Consider the following 16,452-nt stretch of genomic DNA (forward strand, 5'->3'; position numbering starts at 1 on the left):
ACAGCAGCTCTGAGCTATAAGCAGCTCTGAGCTATTAGACTGACTGTATATTAACTGCATATTAAATGTGCTCCTTCTTATAAGAAAGAAAGAAAGACAGACTGTGAAAGAACAACTATTTGTAGCTGCTGTAATATAAGAGAAAACCACATTTTACTTGCTATGTGGAGGTTCTATGCCATTTAATATTACACCAAACTGCCAAATGGTGTGTGCCATCGACTAAACTATACAAAGTTATGGCAAACCTCAACAGTATAACAAGGAAATGTTTACATCCGGGCATGTGTGTGACATCCATTGTTATATAATTTGGGCTTCATACAAGAAGTCATAAGTAAATGTACTTGTTAAGATTTGTTAGTGTTTTTTAATTTGTTAATTTGTTTTTGCATTTCTTTTGCATTTTGCATTTCATTGATGCCTTTTGCTGACATTGCTAACAATTAACTTTCTTTCTTTCTTTTTTCTTTTTATTTTTGTATTATTTTTTTTATTACAATCCACTTTGCTGCACTACATCACTTCTTCCTGTGTTCAGATGTCATTAAAAATTAAATTAACACTGCCGACCCAGTAAATGTGTCATATATATATACAGAATATAGACCTTCTGGTCTTCCACATGTTCGACAGCTGTGTGCGCGCGCGCGCGTGCGTGTGTGAGTAGTGTAGTGAGGATGGTAAACTCTCATTCAGTGACTGAGCGCACCTGCGCACTGAAGTCTCTCTCCTACCTTCTCGAGCTGACTAAGAGAAGTGTTTCAGCTTCAGCACCATGAACCAGACCGCCGCAGTCCCGAACCAGTGCCGCAGGCGCCCCTCAATCGACAAGGTAAGTTAGTATGTCTATAAAGCTGTATTTCTTTTTACAAGTGATGCAGTGCAATTTATGCATCCTGCTCCGGTCCAGCTGTATACAGTACATCGTTTGTCGCGTGGATTGGAGACTAAAGTCCATAAAGTTTGGTGAGGAAAAAGTTTGTAAGCTTTCAGTAGTTGAAGTGAGCGTGCAGGAGACACAGAAACTACAATATAAATTCATTGTGTGTATGTTTGCATTCAAAAACAGCGACTCGAGAGGTTTCGTTTAGGTTTCAATTCTACATTGTCACTTTGAACTTTGATGGTTGGGTGGCTGAAAACGAATACATAATGTATACTGTAAATTGTAAATACATTTAGGTAAAAAGGGGTGCATGGAAAGAATAGATAATCTATAAGTAAAATGTTATTAATATGTCTATAACATTACTACTTGTTACTCTAACCAAATGAGGCATTTTACCCAAATAATTGCATATTCATTTAAGCACATTTACATATAGCCTAAATGGATACACCCCACTCTATTATTATGTACATTAAATAACAATGGGTTTTTTTTTTTGGTCATAGTGTTCCATCTTCTTAACCATATTGTGTGTCAGCCACAAAGAGAGTTATGTTTCTGAAACTAAAGCTCTGTATCGAAACAATGAGGAATCCAATGCCAGGAGATGCTAGTACAGTGTCGTTAGAGTAGACATTCATTCAGTGATTAATGAAGCAACTCACACGCCTACTCACAACTCACAACATTCCCATAAGGACATAAGAGGTTTTTCCCTCTATTTGGGCTAATAACCTTCCAGTATTTATTAATATCATAAAATATGAACTCTGATTTGCTGTTTGGCACTCTAATAAGGTTGGGGCTGCTTATGTGGATCTCTGCAGCCTATAAACTAACAAATTGAATTAAACTTTATTACTTTTCCAGTAACACCATTATACAGGTCTGGTGTTCATGCCAGTGGTCTAGTGAAGCATCCAAAATGAGATTTACCCAGTATGTGACTTAAACGGCTTTTGCAGGGGGATGAACAGATGCCTTCAAATTCCAGAGTATTTAAATAGATTTCTTGGATTTCTCCAAATAGAAGTGCATAAAATGAACAAACCTGACGGCTGTACAATCAACAATATGATTAACCTTATGACATTCATGTCTGAAAGAGAGTGAGAGAATAAGAGAGAGAGAGAGAGAGAGAGAGAGAGAGAAAGATTCCATAGGATACTAACAAAGGTGCAGAAAGCAATAGACACAAAGCCGAAAGAGCCTCAGGGAATTGGTATGAGAAGAAGAATTGCAGTCCAATTACACTGGTTTAATAAATTCTTAATAGCTTTCAAGACTTTACCCCACTATCATTCAGACTTTAATTCATTTTGCTATTGTAAGTGTGAGCTTGCAGAGCTCGAATATTGCAATTTGTAATATATTTTTATATTTACATTTAAATTTTATTTGGAGTAGAAGCCTTAGAAACCCATATACATTTTAAATAAAACCAATGTACATGTTAAATGAAGCCTACTATATAATGACTCCTCCTCTAAACAACTGAACTCATGCATGCTTTGGTTATAAGGCATTATCATTTGTTGTTTTTTGTTGAATCGGTTTCTTTATATTTTAATAGTTTTGCTGAGTTGAAATGATCTGAATGTATAATTATTATGATATATAATTCTGAAATTAAAGAGCAGTTATAGATTGCATAAATGAACAGAAAAGTGTTTAAAATATTTGTCTATAAGCTCTATGTTTAGAACTATACTTTATGCAGTGAGATGATACAGCTTGTGGATCACACACGTGTATTAATATGCTTAATCAGGTTACATTTAAAAAGCCCTTAATTCATGCTTAGGTCACTGCTCGAAAATGTCAGTTGTTATGAATTTCCTAAGTTCTCAAATGTCACTAAAAGTGAGAGGGTAATTGGCATGCAACACACACAGACAAGCCCTGTATCTGCTCTAGCTAAATAATCATAAAAAAAGTATAAAGGTGCTCCAATGCACAAGTTTTAGCAGAAGAGAATGACAGATGAGCAGCCGTTATCTGAGTATTCTGTACTGACCTCTAACCCTAAATAGTACCTGTGGGATCACTTGGATCACAAGTACAGCTGCTTCTAGAGAAACATGAAGGCAGAAAACAGCTGCATATTCACAACCTCAGTGACTTTATGTTTCAGGGAAGCACAAGCACTTGTACAGTGTACTGAAGCTGTAAAAAGCCGTGCATGAATTTATGTGGTACAGGGCCTTACCACAAAAGGTGTGCATAGATTTGAATGGGAGTTAAATGATGTGCATGAATTTGAATAAGCATGGCAATGAGCTGGGATAGTGTTTGTTTTTGATAAATGTTAAAATACACATACATATGCAGACATACATACTCCTAAAACTACAGGTAGTGTTAGATATTGCTGTAAATACCTGATACATTAATCATGTTTTTCACTTAAAATACTATAAACATTTGGAAGCTTATAAACGCAACCTACAAAAATGCCACACTTACTTTATTCACACACACACACACACACACACACACACACACACACACACACACACACACACATAGTCCATCACTCCTTTCAAACATGCATGAATATTTCAGTTTAAAAGCTGAAGCCGATGGATCGTTGCACTAAAGAGAGCGTTAATTTGCATTAATGTGAAAATTTAGTGTTGTCAATTTTTTTTTCATTGTTTGTATTTTCAAAATACAACTAAAAAACACTTTATTGCTTCATTCACCAGAACTCTAGCATTACTCCTCTGCTCAAGTAAGTTAACTATTTAGTAAAAGCATGTCCTTGCAGAATTGCTGAAATATTTTGTCATCAGGAAGCAACAAGCAGTGAAAGGAGTAGCATAACTGAAAAGAGTGTCTTTCTGAAAATAAGCCAGATGAGCAGTGGCTGGAAGATTAAATGTGTAACTGTCAATGTGCCATCATTGCTTTGAAATTGAGCAGTTCCTGTTTCTTTCAAGTGGATCTCTGTGTTTTCAGGGTCAGTCACACATCTGCATACAGCACTGAGTCACACATACACACACACACACACATGGGAAAGTTGGAGTAGTTTCAAGGTGCAGATCTATAATTTTGTGTGTGTGTGTGTGTGTGTGTGTGTGTGTGTGTGTGTGTGTGTGTGATTATGATCATTTAGACTTCATTTTCAGGTAATTACAATTCGTTAAATCTACATTAACAGCATAAGTGCTATTTTATACATTATTACTCTATGTCTCATTGAACATATATTTGATGATGATTGAAGATAGATTTCATTTTAACGTACTATGAATTTCTAAATAAATAGTTGCCCTATTTATTTTCATTTACAGCATTTATCAGCTGCCATTATCCATTATCCATTGTCTTATTTTTTATACAATTGATGGTTGTGGATAAAGGTCCTTGCTCAGGGGTTCAGCAGTGACAGCTGGTAGTACTGTGAGTAAACAACCTTTTCATCCAAAGACACAATAACCACGTATTCCTTGCCAAAAGGTTCATTGTATTTCCATTATGTCAATTGTAATAAATATATACTTATATTGATTTCTATTTCAGAAAACTAAACAGTTCTTTGAAAGGGTGTATCAAGTCCAATCACCATCACTTCTGAAGTCTTATTTGTCAGCAATAGATAAGTATCCAAGTCAGTAAGTGTGCTGCTACAGTGTGGTCAGTGTGGTATTGTGTAATTTCTTGATAGTTAGATTGTATGCAGCTAGACCATGTAAATAAATGCAGGTATGAGACTAAGAGTCACAGTAGACCCAACCACAGCAGTGCATCATGGACAGCATCTTAGAGCGAAAGCCCCAGAGCAAAGAGCTATGGCCTACTTTTTCCCTGTGTGATTTATTCATATTTATAGCAGCAGGGTTGTCTCTTGAGACTTCATAGAAAATGCTTATAAATAAGGTATCTTAAAAAAAGTGTATGTGTATATATATATATATATATATATATATATATATATATATATATATATATATATATATATATATATATATATTCACATACACACACACACACACACACACACACACACACACACGTAATTTCCGGACTATTATGCGCACCCATATATAAGCCGCACCCACTGAATTTTACAAAGATTTTTATTCTTATGATAAATAAGCCGTGTCTACACTAAAACTAATGAACTTTACACAGGCTTTAACAAAAGAAAGTGTCTGTTACACGGTGTAACGGGTAAAAAATGTTGTGGCTCCTTTAAGAGCAGAGCGGCATTTTGGGAATAGCCTGCCACCGCATTTTTTCTGGTATTACTGCATGTGTGCAAGACCGAGGAATATGTCCTTATTATTTTCTGATGCTCATTTCTAAGTTTCTTTGACTAACCCGTAACGCTGTTGCCAAGAAAAAAAAAAGCAGGAGTTTTGGAAACCTGTCAGTGCTTATATGATTTTCTCCTGATGCCGTGCAGCTCAGAACACAAGTGAAGTGCATTTTTTCATTTAAATTTTTTTTGGCTTGAAGTTTGTGAAACCGGGAAAAACCCAGGAAAAATCCATAAATTAGCTGCTTCGTTGTTTAAGCCACGGGTTCAAAACGTGGGGAAAAAAGTAGCGGCTTATAGTCCGAAAAATACGGTGTGTGTGTGTGTGTGTGTGTGTGTGTGTGTGTGTGTGTGTGTGTGTGTGTGTGTGTATATATATATATATATATATATATATATATATATATATATATATATATATATATATATATATAGTGGAGAGTAGAGTGATATGTTCTTGTCTTTTTGGATGGAAAAATTTATAAATTAGTAGATTGAAAGATGACATACAGCCCTTTGACCATGAATTGACTCGACTCTCTTGGTCAAAAGAGGTCCTATTTTTATCTTAAATTTCAAGGTGTGGTGACCTGGTAAGATGGTCTCTGCTGTTTAGAGAGGCCTGAAAAAAAACTCCATCTGTTTTTGTACAGATTAAATGGTTTGTCTTAAATAATAATCCTGCTCAGTGAGAATTCCAGAACCTGAACACGCACACATACACACACGCACACACACACACACACACACACACACACACACACACACACACACACACACACACACAGGCATCACTTCACATTAACTCCACATGAGGCCCTGTATACCACTCAACACTCCACAGTGGGTTGCTCTCAGTTCAGAGGTCAATGTACTGATGTATTAGAGTCATGTGTAGATGAAAGTGAAAGATGAATAAGAGGATTAAAACATAATATTTACATGTCTCTTTCAGTGCCACCTGCTGCCTACGTTAACTCAAAAACCTCTAAAACATGTTTTGAACTACATCTGATCATCCAGAAGAGGCAGATTAAACATTATAGAGTAAAAATTATTTCTAAAACATGATCTTTAATTACATAAGGATGTTTTGTAATTTAAATTTGATAGAAGAATAAAAACATATATATATATATATAACATGCTGTTATATTTTTTCTCCTTCAAAACCCATGGTAGCGTACTATCATCTCCTCAGTGAGTGCAGTGTTTATACATTGCCAGCACCTTTTGTAGAGAAAACCTGCAAACACATTCACTACCTTTGAGTTTCTTGTGATCTCTGTGACCCTGCTCAGTAAGCAGCACTCACTTCTTATTCTCTCTGGCAAAAAGAGTTCTAACTTTACATTATCTCCTCAATGTATTCCACATCCTGTCTAGCTGACCAGCAGGTCTACAGCTACATGCTGCTAGCGTGGTTATGTTATAACTTGCAGCTGTGGGGAAGTCATTTTTCTTTTCACAAACCCAGTATTCTTGTGGGTTGGATTTCCTCAATTTTCTCACAGTACACTGAGGTGTTAGCAAGCTTTGCAGCAAGACTCGAGCTTGTGCAAGCCTGTTTCTGAAACCCCTGGGAAACAAATATAGAAGCTATGAGCCTTTGGCAAAAATCATGTTAAGGATGCAGTGTTTGGCTTGGACATCCCCTGTGCTGTGAGTATAGTGATGGTGATGCTGACATGAAAATCTTTAGACCCTGAGTCGAATCTGATTTGACAACTACAAGAAGCCCAGAAAGCAATCTTTAAAAAATAGTTACTTTCTAGGCAAATTAAAGTCTTTGTGGCAGGCATGGCTCAGTACAATTGATTAACTAGAAGAACTCTGATCAACTATATAATGTTGCATAGAAATACCGTTTTACTGCTTTAACTAACATCCCTGGAGATTAGGGTCATGTTTAAATCAAACTCTTGATTTGACCTGAGAAAATTGTTCACACTTTGACAGGGGAATGATCAAAAAGGTACAGTTTAAAACAAAGGGTTATACTCTAGCATGTGAGCTACTTAGAAAATGACTAAGTCAAAATAATCTACCTACAATAAAAATGCATAAATAAATTATTTTTAAACATATTTTTTTATTGGGCACCCCTGCTCTAGACACTTGTTGTTCAGAAGAAAGATGGCTGTTTTCATACAGGTCTGTATTTTAGAAGGCTGAAATATCCTAAGATGTCATTCATGCCATGCAACTACAGGACTGGTTCATGTCAGTGAAATGGCTATTTTAAGAAAACATATCCTCCAAGGACAGTCATTCTGATTCAGAGTTTTATCCTTCAGCATCTCCTTAGCACCACTAGCCTTGCTGTAAGACCAGAATACATTAACTAGATGGAATTGGGGGCAGTCAGTCAAGCCTGTAAAGTTCTTGTATTTGGTTTAGACTATGCCATGTGATGGCATACTGTTCCAACACTATTGGAAAAATATTAAACAGTCTTAATTTTTATAATATCATGCAGACATTTTTAAACATTTTTCATGTTGTGGATTATATTTCACTGATTTATAAGTCATATTGAACAGATCTGAGAAGATATATGGTCCTTCATGCAATAGAAATATTTTTTGAGGCCCATGGTTAAGTGTATTTTTGGGAAATCAAATTAAATCCCTGAAGCTGCACTTGGCGGTTTCAGTATCTTTGTGTATTTCAGTAAGAACTGGTAACCAGTGATCTGTAACTCAAAACAGGCATCAGGTGTATGCCCTTTAAGTTTAATATTGCTCTCTCTCTCTCTCTCTCTCTCTCTCTCTCTCTCTCTCTCTCTCTCTCTCTCTCTCTCTCTCTCTCTCTCTCACACACTTTCCCAATTGCACACACCGTTTTCTCGTTTTTGTTAGATATGATTGGTTTATACAGGATATGTGTTTGGGAAAGTTTTAAAAGTCATTAAACAATAAGTACACAGACTTTGGAAAGGCTGTTTGTAGTAAAGCACTGCCTCCTAGTGGTGAGGTCATAGTCACACAAGGTCAAGTGATCCCTGCTATAGTGACAGCCATGTCATACAAACTATTGTTTGTTAACAAAAAATTGGCTTAGTGGACTGCATTTTTAAAATACATTTGCATTAATGGTCCAACAAACAAATATTTTTTACGAGGAGCCATTACATTCTCTCACCTTTACAAAAGGTTTCACTTAAGATGCCAAAGAATGTCAGTGAAATCCTATTTTAATATAAAAAATATACTTTTTTACAGATATATTCCATGTATTGCAGTTCTTTCTACATTATGACATTCTTTTTTCAGCCATTTTACTTTTTTTTTTAGGCTTTGTTTGACATCAAAAGCTATTGCTTAAATGACTATTTGGTCAAACCATATTAAGATGTTTCTATGAACTCAAGACAACTTCCAAAAACAATTAATAACTTACTTTTTTCAAAAGAATAATCAGATATTTGCATAATCAAAGCAGAAGGTGAAGCACTAGAGGGCAGTAATATACTTCAGAAAATCTGCCTTTGTGCCTGAATGAACAAACATTTCTATAATCACACTCCAATATCTAGTAATACATCTTCCCACAGGAGTGAACGTTATTATAAGAGCGAACAGGGAGTAAATGTTGAATGGGATGCTCAAAAAGAACAGAGAGACTGGGTTCAAACTACTGAGGAAAAAGATTATCACTCAAGAGGTGTCAGGGGATTAGAAACACTTGATTAATGCACTTCAAACACACACACACACACACACACACACACACACACACACACACACACAAAACAGGCTTGGATATAAACATAGATAAATAATCCAGATCATTGTAGGGGGGCTTTGGGCAAAGCAGGGTGCTAAACAATGAAGAAATAGAAACAATCTAATGGTGCAAGAACAGCGCAACAGATGGTTTATATCAGAGGTGGAGAAAGTTTACACATCCTTTACTTAAGTAGAAGTCTATAGATACTCATATTTTCTAATACTCAGGTAAAAGTTGAAGTACTGACATTTTTCCTTATTTAAAGTGAATTAGTTTGGGCTCTAATATTTATTTAAGTAAAAAGTATTACTATTACCCGTTTTAGTGTTAGCTGGTAACTGGACCTCATGTCATATTAATATTAGGGCTGTCAATTGATTAAAATATTTAATCCTGATCATGATTATCATGAGTTAACTCACGATTAATTAACGCAACTTAATCGCACATTTTTACCTGTTCTAAATGTACATTAAATTAATACTTTTCGAATTTTTAAATAATCTAATCAACATGGGCATGGACAAATATTGATGCTTTACACAATGTATATTTATTATTCGTAAGACCCAACTCAACATAGAGCATGAAGACAAAATATTCTCGCAAATGTTTATAGTAATTATTGTAGTTTAAATTACGTAAATCATCAAAGATTCACTGAGATTCAGGTTGAGGTTTATTTGTGTGTCTGTAAAGAGAGATGACAGAGATGGCAGAAAGCACCCCTCTGCCTGTTTTCTTTATTTTACAAAAACACAGCATTTTGTTGTTATGAGTGTGTACGAATGAAAGTAAACCCTTTACAGATTTGAATAATGTATTGCTCTTTTCAGTACGATAAAAAAAAGACTAAAGAATAGAGTAATTCAAGTTTGTTTCGGCTAAATGATGAAAAATGCCACAAAACCCACATGTGTCGACCCCAGAGGATAAATTGTGCTGATTTGAGACTTGGCGCATCAATAAAACAAATGATAACTGATTAAATTTTTTTATTATTATAACTGAGTAAAGAAAGGACGACTTGAATAAACGTGTGTTGTGCTGAAGGTTTTAATTTCGCCTCTTTTATATTTATTTATTTATATTTTTAATAAAAATGGTCAAACAGAAATGCGCGCTTGCATTAATTGCAGGTTAATTCAACCAGTGCCTTTAAAATGAATTTGCATTTTGACAGCCTTAATTAATCTATTAATACAAATCAATAAAAAAAAGTTACACAATAAATGCATCCACCATAAAGAACTCAAGCATAGAAAATATCACGATGATCAGGTGATCAGGAATGTTTCTTTTCTCAGTCATGTTCACATCACTGACTTGTCGCTGCCGCTTGTTGTTAGCTTTGTAAACTAGTCTACGTCTGTGGTGTGTGAGAGTCTGCAAATGATACACAAGTGAACTAAAAAAGCTGTGCAATGACGGGAAAATGATTGATGGGCTGAAAACGGCACAATGAAAAGAAAAAATATTTACATTTCACCAAATAGATTAAAACTAAAGTAACGAGCCTAATTTGAAAATGTAAGAAGTAGAAAGTACAGATATTTGTGTAAAAATGTAATGACTGAAAGTAAAAAGTTGTGTTTAAAAAATAGTGAAGTAAAGTACTGATACCAGAAAAATCTACTTAGGTACTGTAACAAAGTATTTGTACTTCGTAACTTCACACCTCCGGTTTATATGTATTAAAAATGTAAAGCCGTAGAGTGACAGAATTGCACCACTGGGTAAGTAGCTACACTTCACAATGAATACATAATGCCTTGGAGTATTTATAATCCTTAATGATTGTATTTAACACTTAACAGGTTATTTTGATCAGAAGACTCTCTGAAATACCTCGAGGTTCTACTGAATGTTGAGTTTACAGTATATAGAATGACATTTAATGTCAGTGGTGTTCAAATATTTGTTTGTTTGTTTTAGGGAGATTTCCCATAAATCTGCCCACATATTCCCATAATCTGACTTCTCTCGTGCACATTCCCGTCGACATATTAATATGCATACATTTTACATTCTTACATTTTATTATATTTTTTCATGAATATGTATTGTATATGTAATTATTCCCAATAGCCAAAAGTCCATTCTCCTCTCTGCATTGATTTTCTCCCATTTGTGCTGCTTTCAGGAGTGTATGCTAGAGTTTCTATCCTTCTTATTTCAGCCATCACATGTTGCCAGGGTCAAATAAATCTGCCATTTGGTGACAACGGGGCCATCTAGCAGGTGTACAATAATGTCAGCATTTTGCACATTTGCATGTCAGCACTTTGCTGAAGAGCTGGAGAGCGACAGTGAAAGCATGGTGGAGGTTCATTAAAAGTTTGGGGCTGCTTTTCTGCAAATGGAGTTGGAGATTTGGTCAGGATTATTGGTGTCCTCAATGCTGAGAAATACAGGTAGGTGCTTATACATCATGCAATACCAAAAGAGATATCATCAGAATGTCCCCAAATGTATTATGCAGCAGGAATCCAAACAACAGTCAGTTGACAACAGTTTATGTAATTAAGAACTTCTTATGGTACTTCTTATACTTCTTAAGGTCTTTAGGTTACGTATTTAACCCTGGTTTACTGAGGGAACGAGACGCTGCATCAACAAAGCTTTGGGATTGCTTCCGCGTGACCACGCTCTGAATCACATGTGTAATCTGTCTAATGGAAGGGTGCGATGCCACCGGCAGGTTGACGTCACGACCAGGAAGCTATAAGAATCCATGCCACAGAGACGGCGCTAGCTTTGAGAGTGAAGTAAGTGCTCGCACAGACCGACTTTCTCCACATGGCAGTTCTGCGGACGTATGTGTCCAGTGTTCGCAAGCTGCCTCTGAAAAGGAGGGGATCGAATGCCTGGAGCATGACTGGTCGTGGGACGACCATGGGCACCTTGGGAACATAACCCAGTCTGGAGTAGAGAAAGGCACTGGCCATGTCTGGAGAAAACTCCAGAAGAGAGGGGGCCACGGAAAGGGCCTGAAGATTCCCAACAGTCTTCAGAGAGGAGATGGCCAGTAGTCTTGACTGTGAGAAATTTCAAGGGCACCCCAGAAAAAGGCTCAAAGGGAGGCTCCGATAGGGCCAGGTTCCATACAGGCACATTGGGCCTCAGCCCCAGGGTACGGCAGAGGAAACGTGTTAATAAGGGGTTTTTCCGTAGCGACTGCTCAGCAAGCACAGAATGTTAAGCTGAAATAGCAGACACCTGTGGTGGTTGATGTAGGAGACCACTGATGTCTTGTCCGTATAGACCAGCACATGATGATCCCTTAGATTTGAGAGAAAAAGCTTTCATGTTAGAAGCATGGCCAGCTTCTTCAGGCAGTAGATGTGACATGAGAGATGGGGCCCTTTTTATAGACCTTGGGCTAAGTGACCAGTAATGACCACCCCCCTAACTATGAGGAAGGCGTCTGTCAATAACATTACGCGACAAGGAGCCCCAACTCGGGACCCTGTGACAAGAACCCGTGATCTCTCCACATGTCTAAGGCCTGTAAGGCTCGCTGCATGACCTTAATTGTGCGGAGTGGGTTGCCCTTTAGGTCGCATGTATAGAAGGCCAAGTGGCACCACATTGGATGCAGCTGCAATCAGACCCAGCAGTCTTTGAAACTTTTTTACAGTGAGTAGCTGGCATTCTCTCACTCTCTTGACAGCTGTGAGTAAAGACTTGACTCATGCAGGAGACAGATGTACCCCCATAGTGGATGAATCCCACACTACACCTAGATAGGTGGTTCTCTGTACCAGACAAAGTACACTTTTCTTGGTGTTTAGTATTGACCTCAATTCCTTCATATAGGCGAGAATGACATCTCAATGCTGGGTCATCAGGTGCTCTGATCGAGCTAATATCAACGTCATTAATATAGTTCAGTAAACGGATGCCCTGGAGTCTCAGTGGAGCCAGAACCACATCCACACACTTTGTGAAGGTGCAGGGTGAGAGTGCAAGGCCCAACGGAAGGTACCGATATTGGTTAGCTACGGCCCTGAAAGCAAACCTTAGGAACTACCTGTGTGAAGAAAGAATGGATACATGAAAATAAGCATCCTTCAGATCTATCGTGACAAACCAGTCCTCAGACCTGATTTGGGACACGACCTGTTTCAGGGTGAGCATCTTGAGCCTGAGTCTCAATACAGAGCGGTTCAGCTGATGTAGATCTAAAATGGAACGCAGCCTACATCCTACTTGGGAACTATGAATTACCATCTGTAGAACCCGTACTCTCTGTCTAGTGGAGAGACCACCCTAGGGGCCTCTTTAGAGGCAACAAGCCCCCCAATCTGCTAATTTCCCGGGCGGAAATTGAGGGAGGCACTCCCTGGAGATTGCTTTGCCCTGAAACACCACGTGTGGCAAGGTAAATGAACCGACCTCCTCGGGCGCGCCCCAGGATAGTCACTTAAACCAGTGGTCCCCAACCCCCGGGTGGTCCGTGGGTTAATTGGTACCGGGCCGCACAGAAAGAAACATAACTTACATTATTTTCGTTTTATTTATTATCTGATTCTAAATGATGTTTTATTTTGAAAAATTACCGGATTCTCTCCACCACATCTGTCTATGACTCACTCTTGATGCATGTCATGATACCTCGGTCACATGTCTTACTTCCATCCGCTACCTTCTTAAAGGGGCTCCAGCTGCTAACACATAATACATTACTGCTAAATTCAAACCCCCAAGCGAGCAAAATGAACAAACAACAACACAGTGGATTCACGATTATTATTATATTTACAAAATATCAGTTTTTATTTAGTTTTTTTTTCGTATCATTTTAATTTGTTTTATTTATAAACACCCCCCTGGTCTGTGAAAATATTGTCTGACATTAATCCGGTATGCGGTGCATAAAAGGTTGGGGACCACTGACTTCAGGAATTTCTGTTTAAAGCGTTCCTATTAGAAATGACGGCCCTTAGATCCGTCCTAAGGGACAATACAGCACCCGGGGAGAGATAGCCAGCCAGCGTTTGACCACATTAGCATAGAGAGAGACATTGGGACTGAATTGGGTGCAGTCTGAATATGGCCTGCTCCATGACCTGGACACCTCAGTGTGCAGACCCCGTTGCAGAGGCAGTGACGTAGGTCACTAAAAACATTTATCCAGCTTGCTAAGCGGACGTTGTTTCTGCTTCTCATCTGGCCAAGCAATATCTAGCTTGGCGACAGCACGAGTAACTCAAAAAGGACTGGGTGTCACTGCTTTGCCTCGGCAGAAGCGGCGCCAGAACCACAAGGAGTACGGGCGCCCTCTTTGAAGAATATGGGCATGCAGCAGCAATGAGAGCAGCCGGCTCCCTCAAGAGTTGACTGAACATGCTTCACTCCCAAGCAAGAAACACACAAACTGCTTGTATTCCCACAATGATAAAGCGGGGGCAAGAAAGAATGCACAGCCCGAAGATTTGCTTGCTATCCATTCTTAAAATATTTACTGCAACTTACCTTTTATAGAACAGACACACACACAGAGCGCTTCCTAAAGAAACAGAAACTAGCGCCGTCTCCACCGCATGTGTTCTTATAGCTTCCTGGTCGTGACGTTACCCCGCCCGTTCCGTTGGACAGATTACACACGTGATTCAGAGCGTGATCACATGGATCCCAAAAGCATTGCTGAGCCAGCTCGAGTTCCTAAAAGGTAACAAGGAGTCCTGGACTCCTGGAATAGTTTTGGCCCCCACAGAGCACTGATCTCAACATCATCGAGTCTAAAGTATTTGAGGGAGTCTACATTCACAGAAGATCTATGGTTAGTTCTCCAAGGAGTTTGAAACAACCGACCAGGTGAGGTCCGTCAAAAACATGTGAATTGAAAACCATTCAAGTTGAGCCTGAGAAAATGCCATGAGTGTGCAAAGCTGTCATCAAATCAAAAGGTGGCTTTTGTCTAAAATTTTAAAATTAACATACTGTGGGGTGGGGCTTTGTTTACTTTCATAGTTTGGATGGCTTTAGAACACTGAAGCTAAAAGAAACACTGAAGGAGCAGGTGTGGCTAGACTTTTGACTGGTAGAAATATATATTACTTATAAATCACCTAGAAACATTTGTCCTCACCCTTTGGCTTATTTAATGTCTTTTTTATTGTGATAGATAAATAATGAGATAGGAATTACCAAAATGAGCCAGTAAATTTGAGTAAAATCACTAGCAAACGGTAAATTCCAACTAAAACATGATAAAAACAAGTATCTTTACTAGTTGGTCAGTAATTGTGACTAACATTAATGTTAACTAAAATTACTTTTGCACAATGTTAGCTGGGCCATAACAGTCCTCCTCTGCTCCACAATAAGTAGACAGAGTGGCATTGTTAAAATGGTCCCTGGTCATAAAAGATTGTTCAAGAGGAACATTTAAACCCAACATTGAGCTTTAATGGCACTCTAGCTGTTTTTTCATGTTAACTACAGAAAATTCGTGTTACCATCATATGACATGATCCTGCAAAACGGGGTCATGTCATTCTCAGTAATTGGGTTGGGTTGGGTTGGTATACATTACCCAGAGTTTTTTTCTTTCTTTTTTCTTTTTTTTCTTTTTTCCTGTGCTTAAATTGAGTTATCTGTCCTTGAAACAAAGACATTGAGTTCTTTCTGATAACATCTACTGATGAAATCTACAGAAATCTACAGAGAGAGAAATTTTCTGAGATACCTTTATTTGAACAAAACACAGTTAGGTGGGTTACACTGTATACAAAGCTGTTTTTAAACATCATTTTGGAGGAATGAATGTTCCAAAATATGTATAATTGGTCCTTATGTCTGACATTTTTCAGAACAAGAGACAGGGAGAGCAAGACAGACAGAGGGAGAGAGAGATTAAAGGTGTTTGAAAGTCAGATACAGTATATGAAAGAAGTCTGTCATGAAGGGAGATGTTGGCAGTGCTCCTCTTTGCTTCAGTCATTTTCTCTTTAAATCTTTAATGAAACAAAAACCTGCCATTTTGCTGAATGTATTTCTCTTGTCACTTATGTGGAACAGGAAGTGACTTGCAGTGCTTACTGTTGAAACAAAAGATTACAGCCATTCTAAGTGATGCATATTTTAACATTCTGTCAAGAATTATTACCATGCTTTTGATAAAGAGCACTGCTAAAAGTAATTATTGTGCTCTTGCTACAGCAGCATAAACATTAATTAAGGCTTAAATGTGGTAACACTTCTGGAAATATTTCTCCTTGATGGTCTTTTTCCCTGAAAACATGTCAAGTATTACTAGGAATTTTTTAAGTTACATTTTGATTATGTAGAACTTCCTGAGGATTTACATGTTTTTGGTTAAAAGCAGCTTTGGTCTTTTTTTTTCTTTTTTGTGTTAAAGAGAAACATTTTGAAAAATAATCTACAAGCTAACAGTTTTATTTTTTCCATGAATGTCAAAATGTGTTTATAGGCTTAATTAGCCAAATATTCGATTTATTTATGTTTTATTAAGGCAGTCTAATTAGATTATACATCTATTTTTATTGAAAATGAAAGTTTTTAGCTGTCTATGACCAGATGGTCCACTAAAATA

At 37.6% G+C, this 16,452-nt stretch overlaps 1 protein-coding gene across 1 annotated transcript in view; it reads left to right on the plus strand.

Annotated features, from left to right (window-relative positions):
- Positions 1-705: 705 nt before the first annotated feature.
- The window catches only part of LOC124382694 (inactive dipeptidyl peptidase 10-like), a 67,407-nt gene continuing 51,660 nt past the window's right edge, over positions 706-16,452 (plus strand). Inside the window, exon 1 of the mRNA XM_046844847.1 lies at positions 706-835. Within this exon, the coding sequence (XP_046700803.1) occupies positions 779-835 (57 nt within the window). The 5' untranslated portion in view covers positions 706-778. The remainder of the gene's footprint in view (positions 836-16,452) is intronic.

Source organism: Silurus meridionalis, chromosome 3 (genome assembly GCF_014805685.1).
Source record: "Silurus meridionalis isolate SWU-2019-XX chromosome 3, ASM1480568v1, whole genome shotgun sequence".
NCBI lineage: Eukaryota > Metazoa > Chordata > Actinopteri > Siluriformes > Siluridae > Silurus > Silurus meridionalis.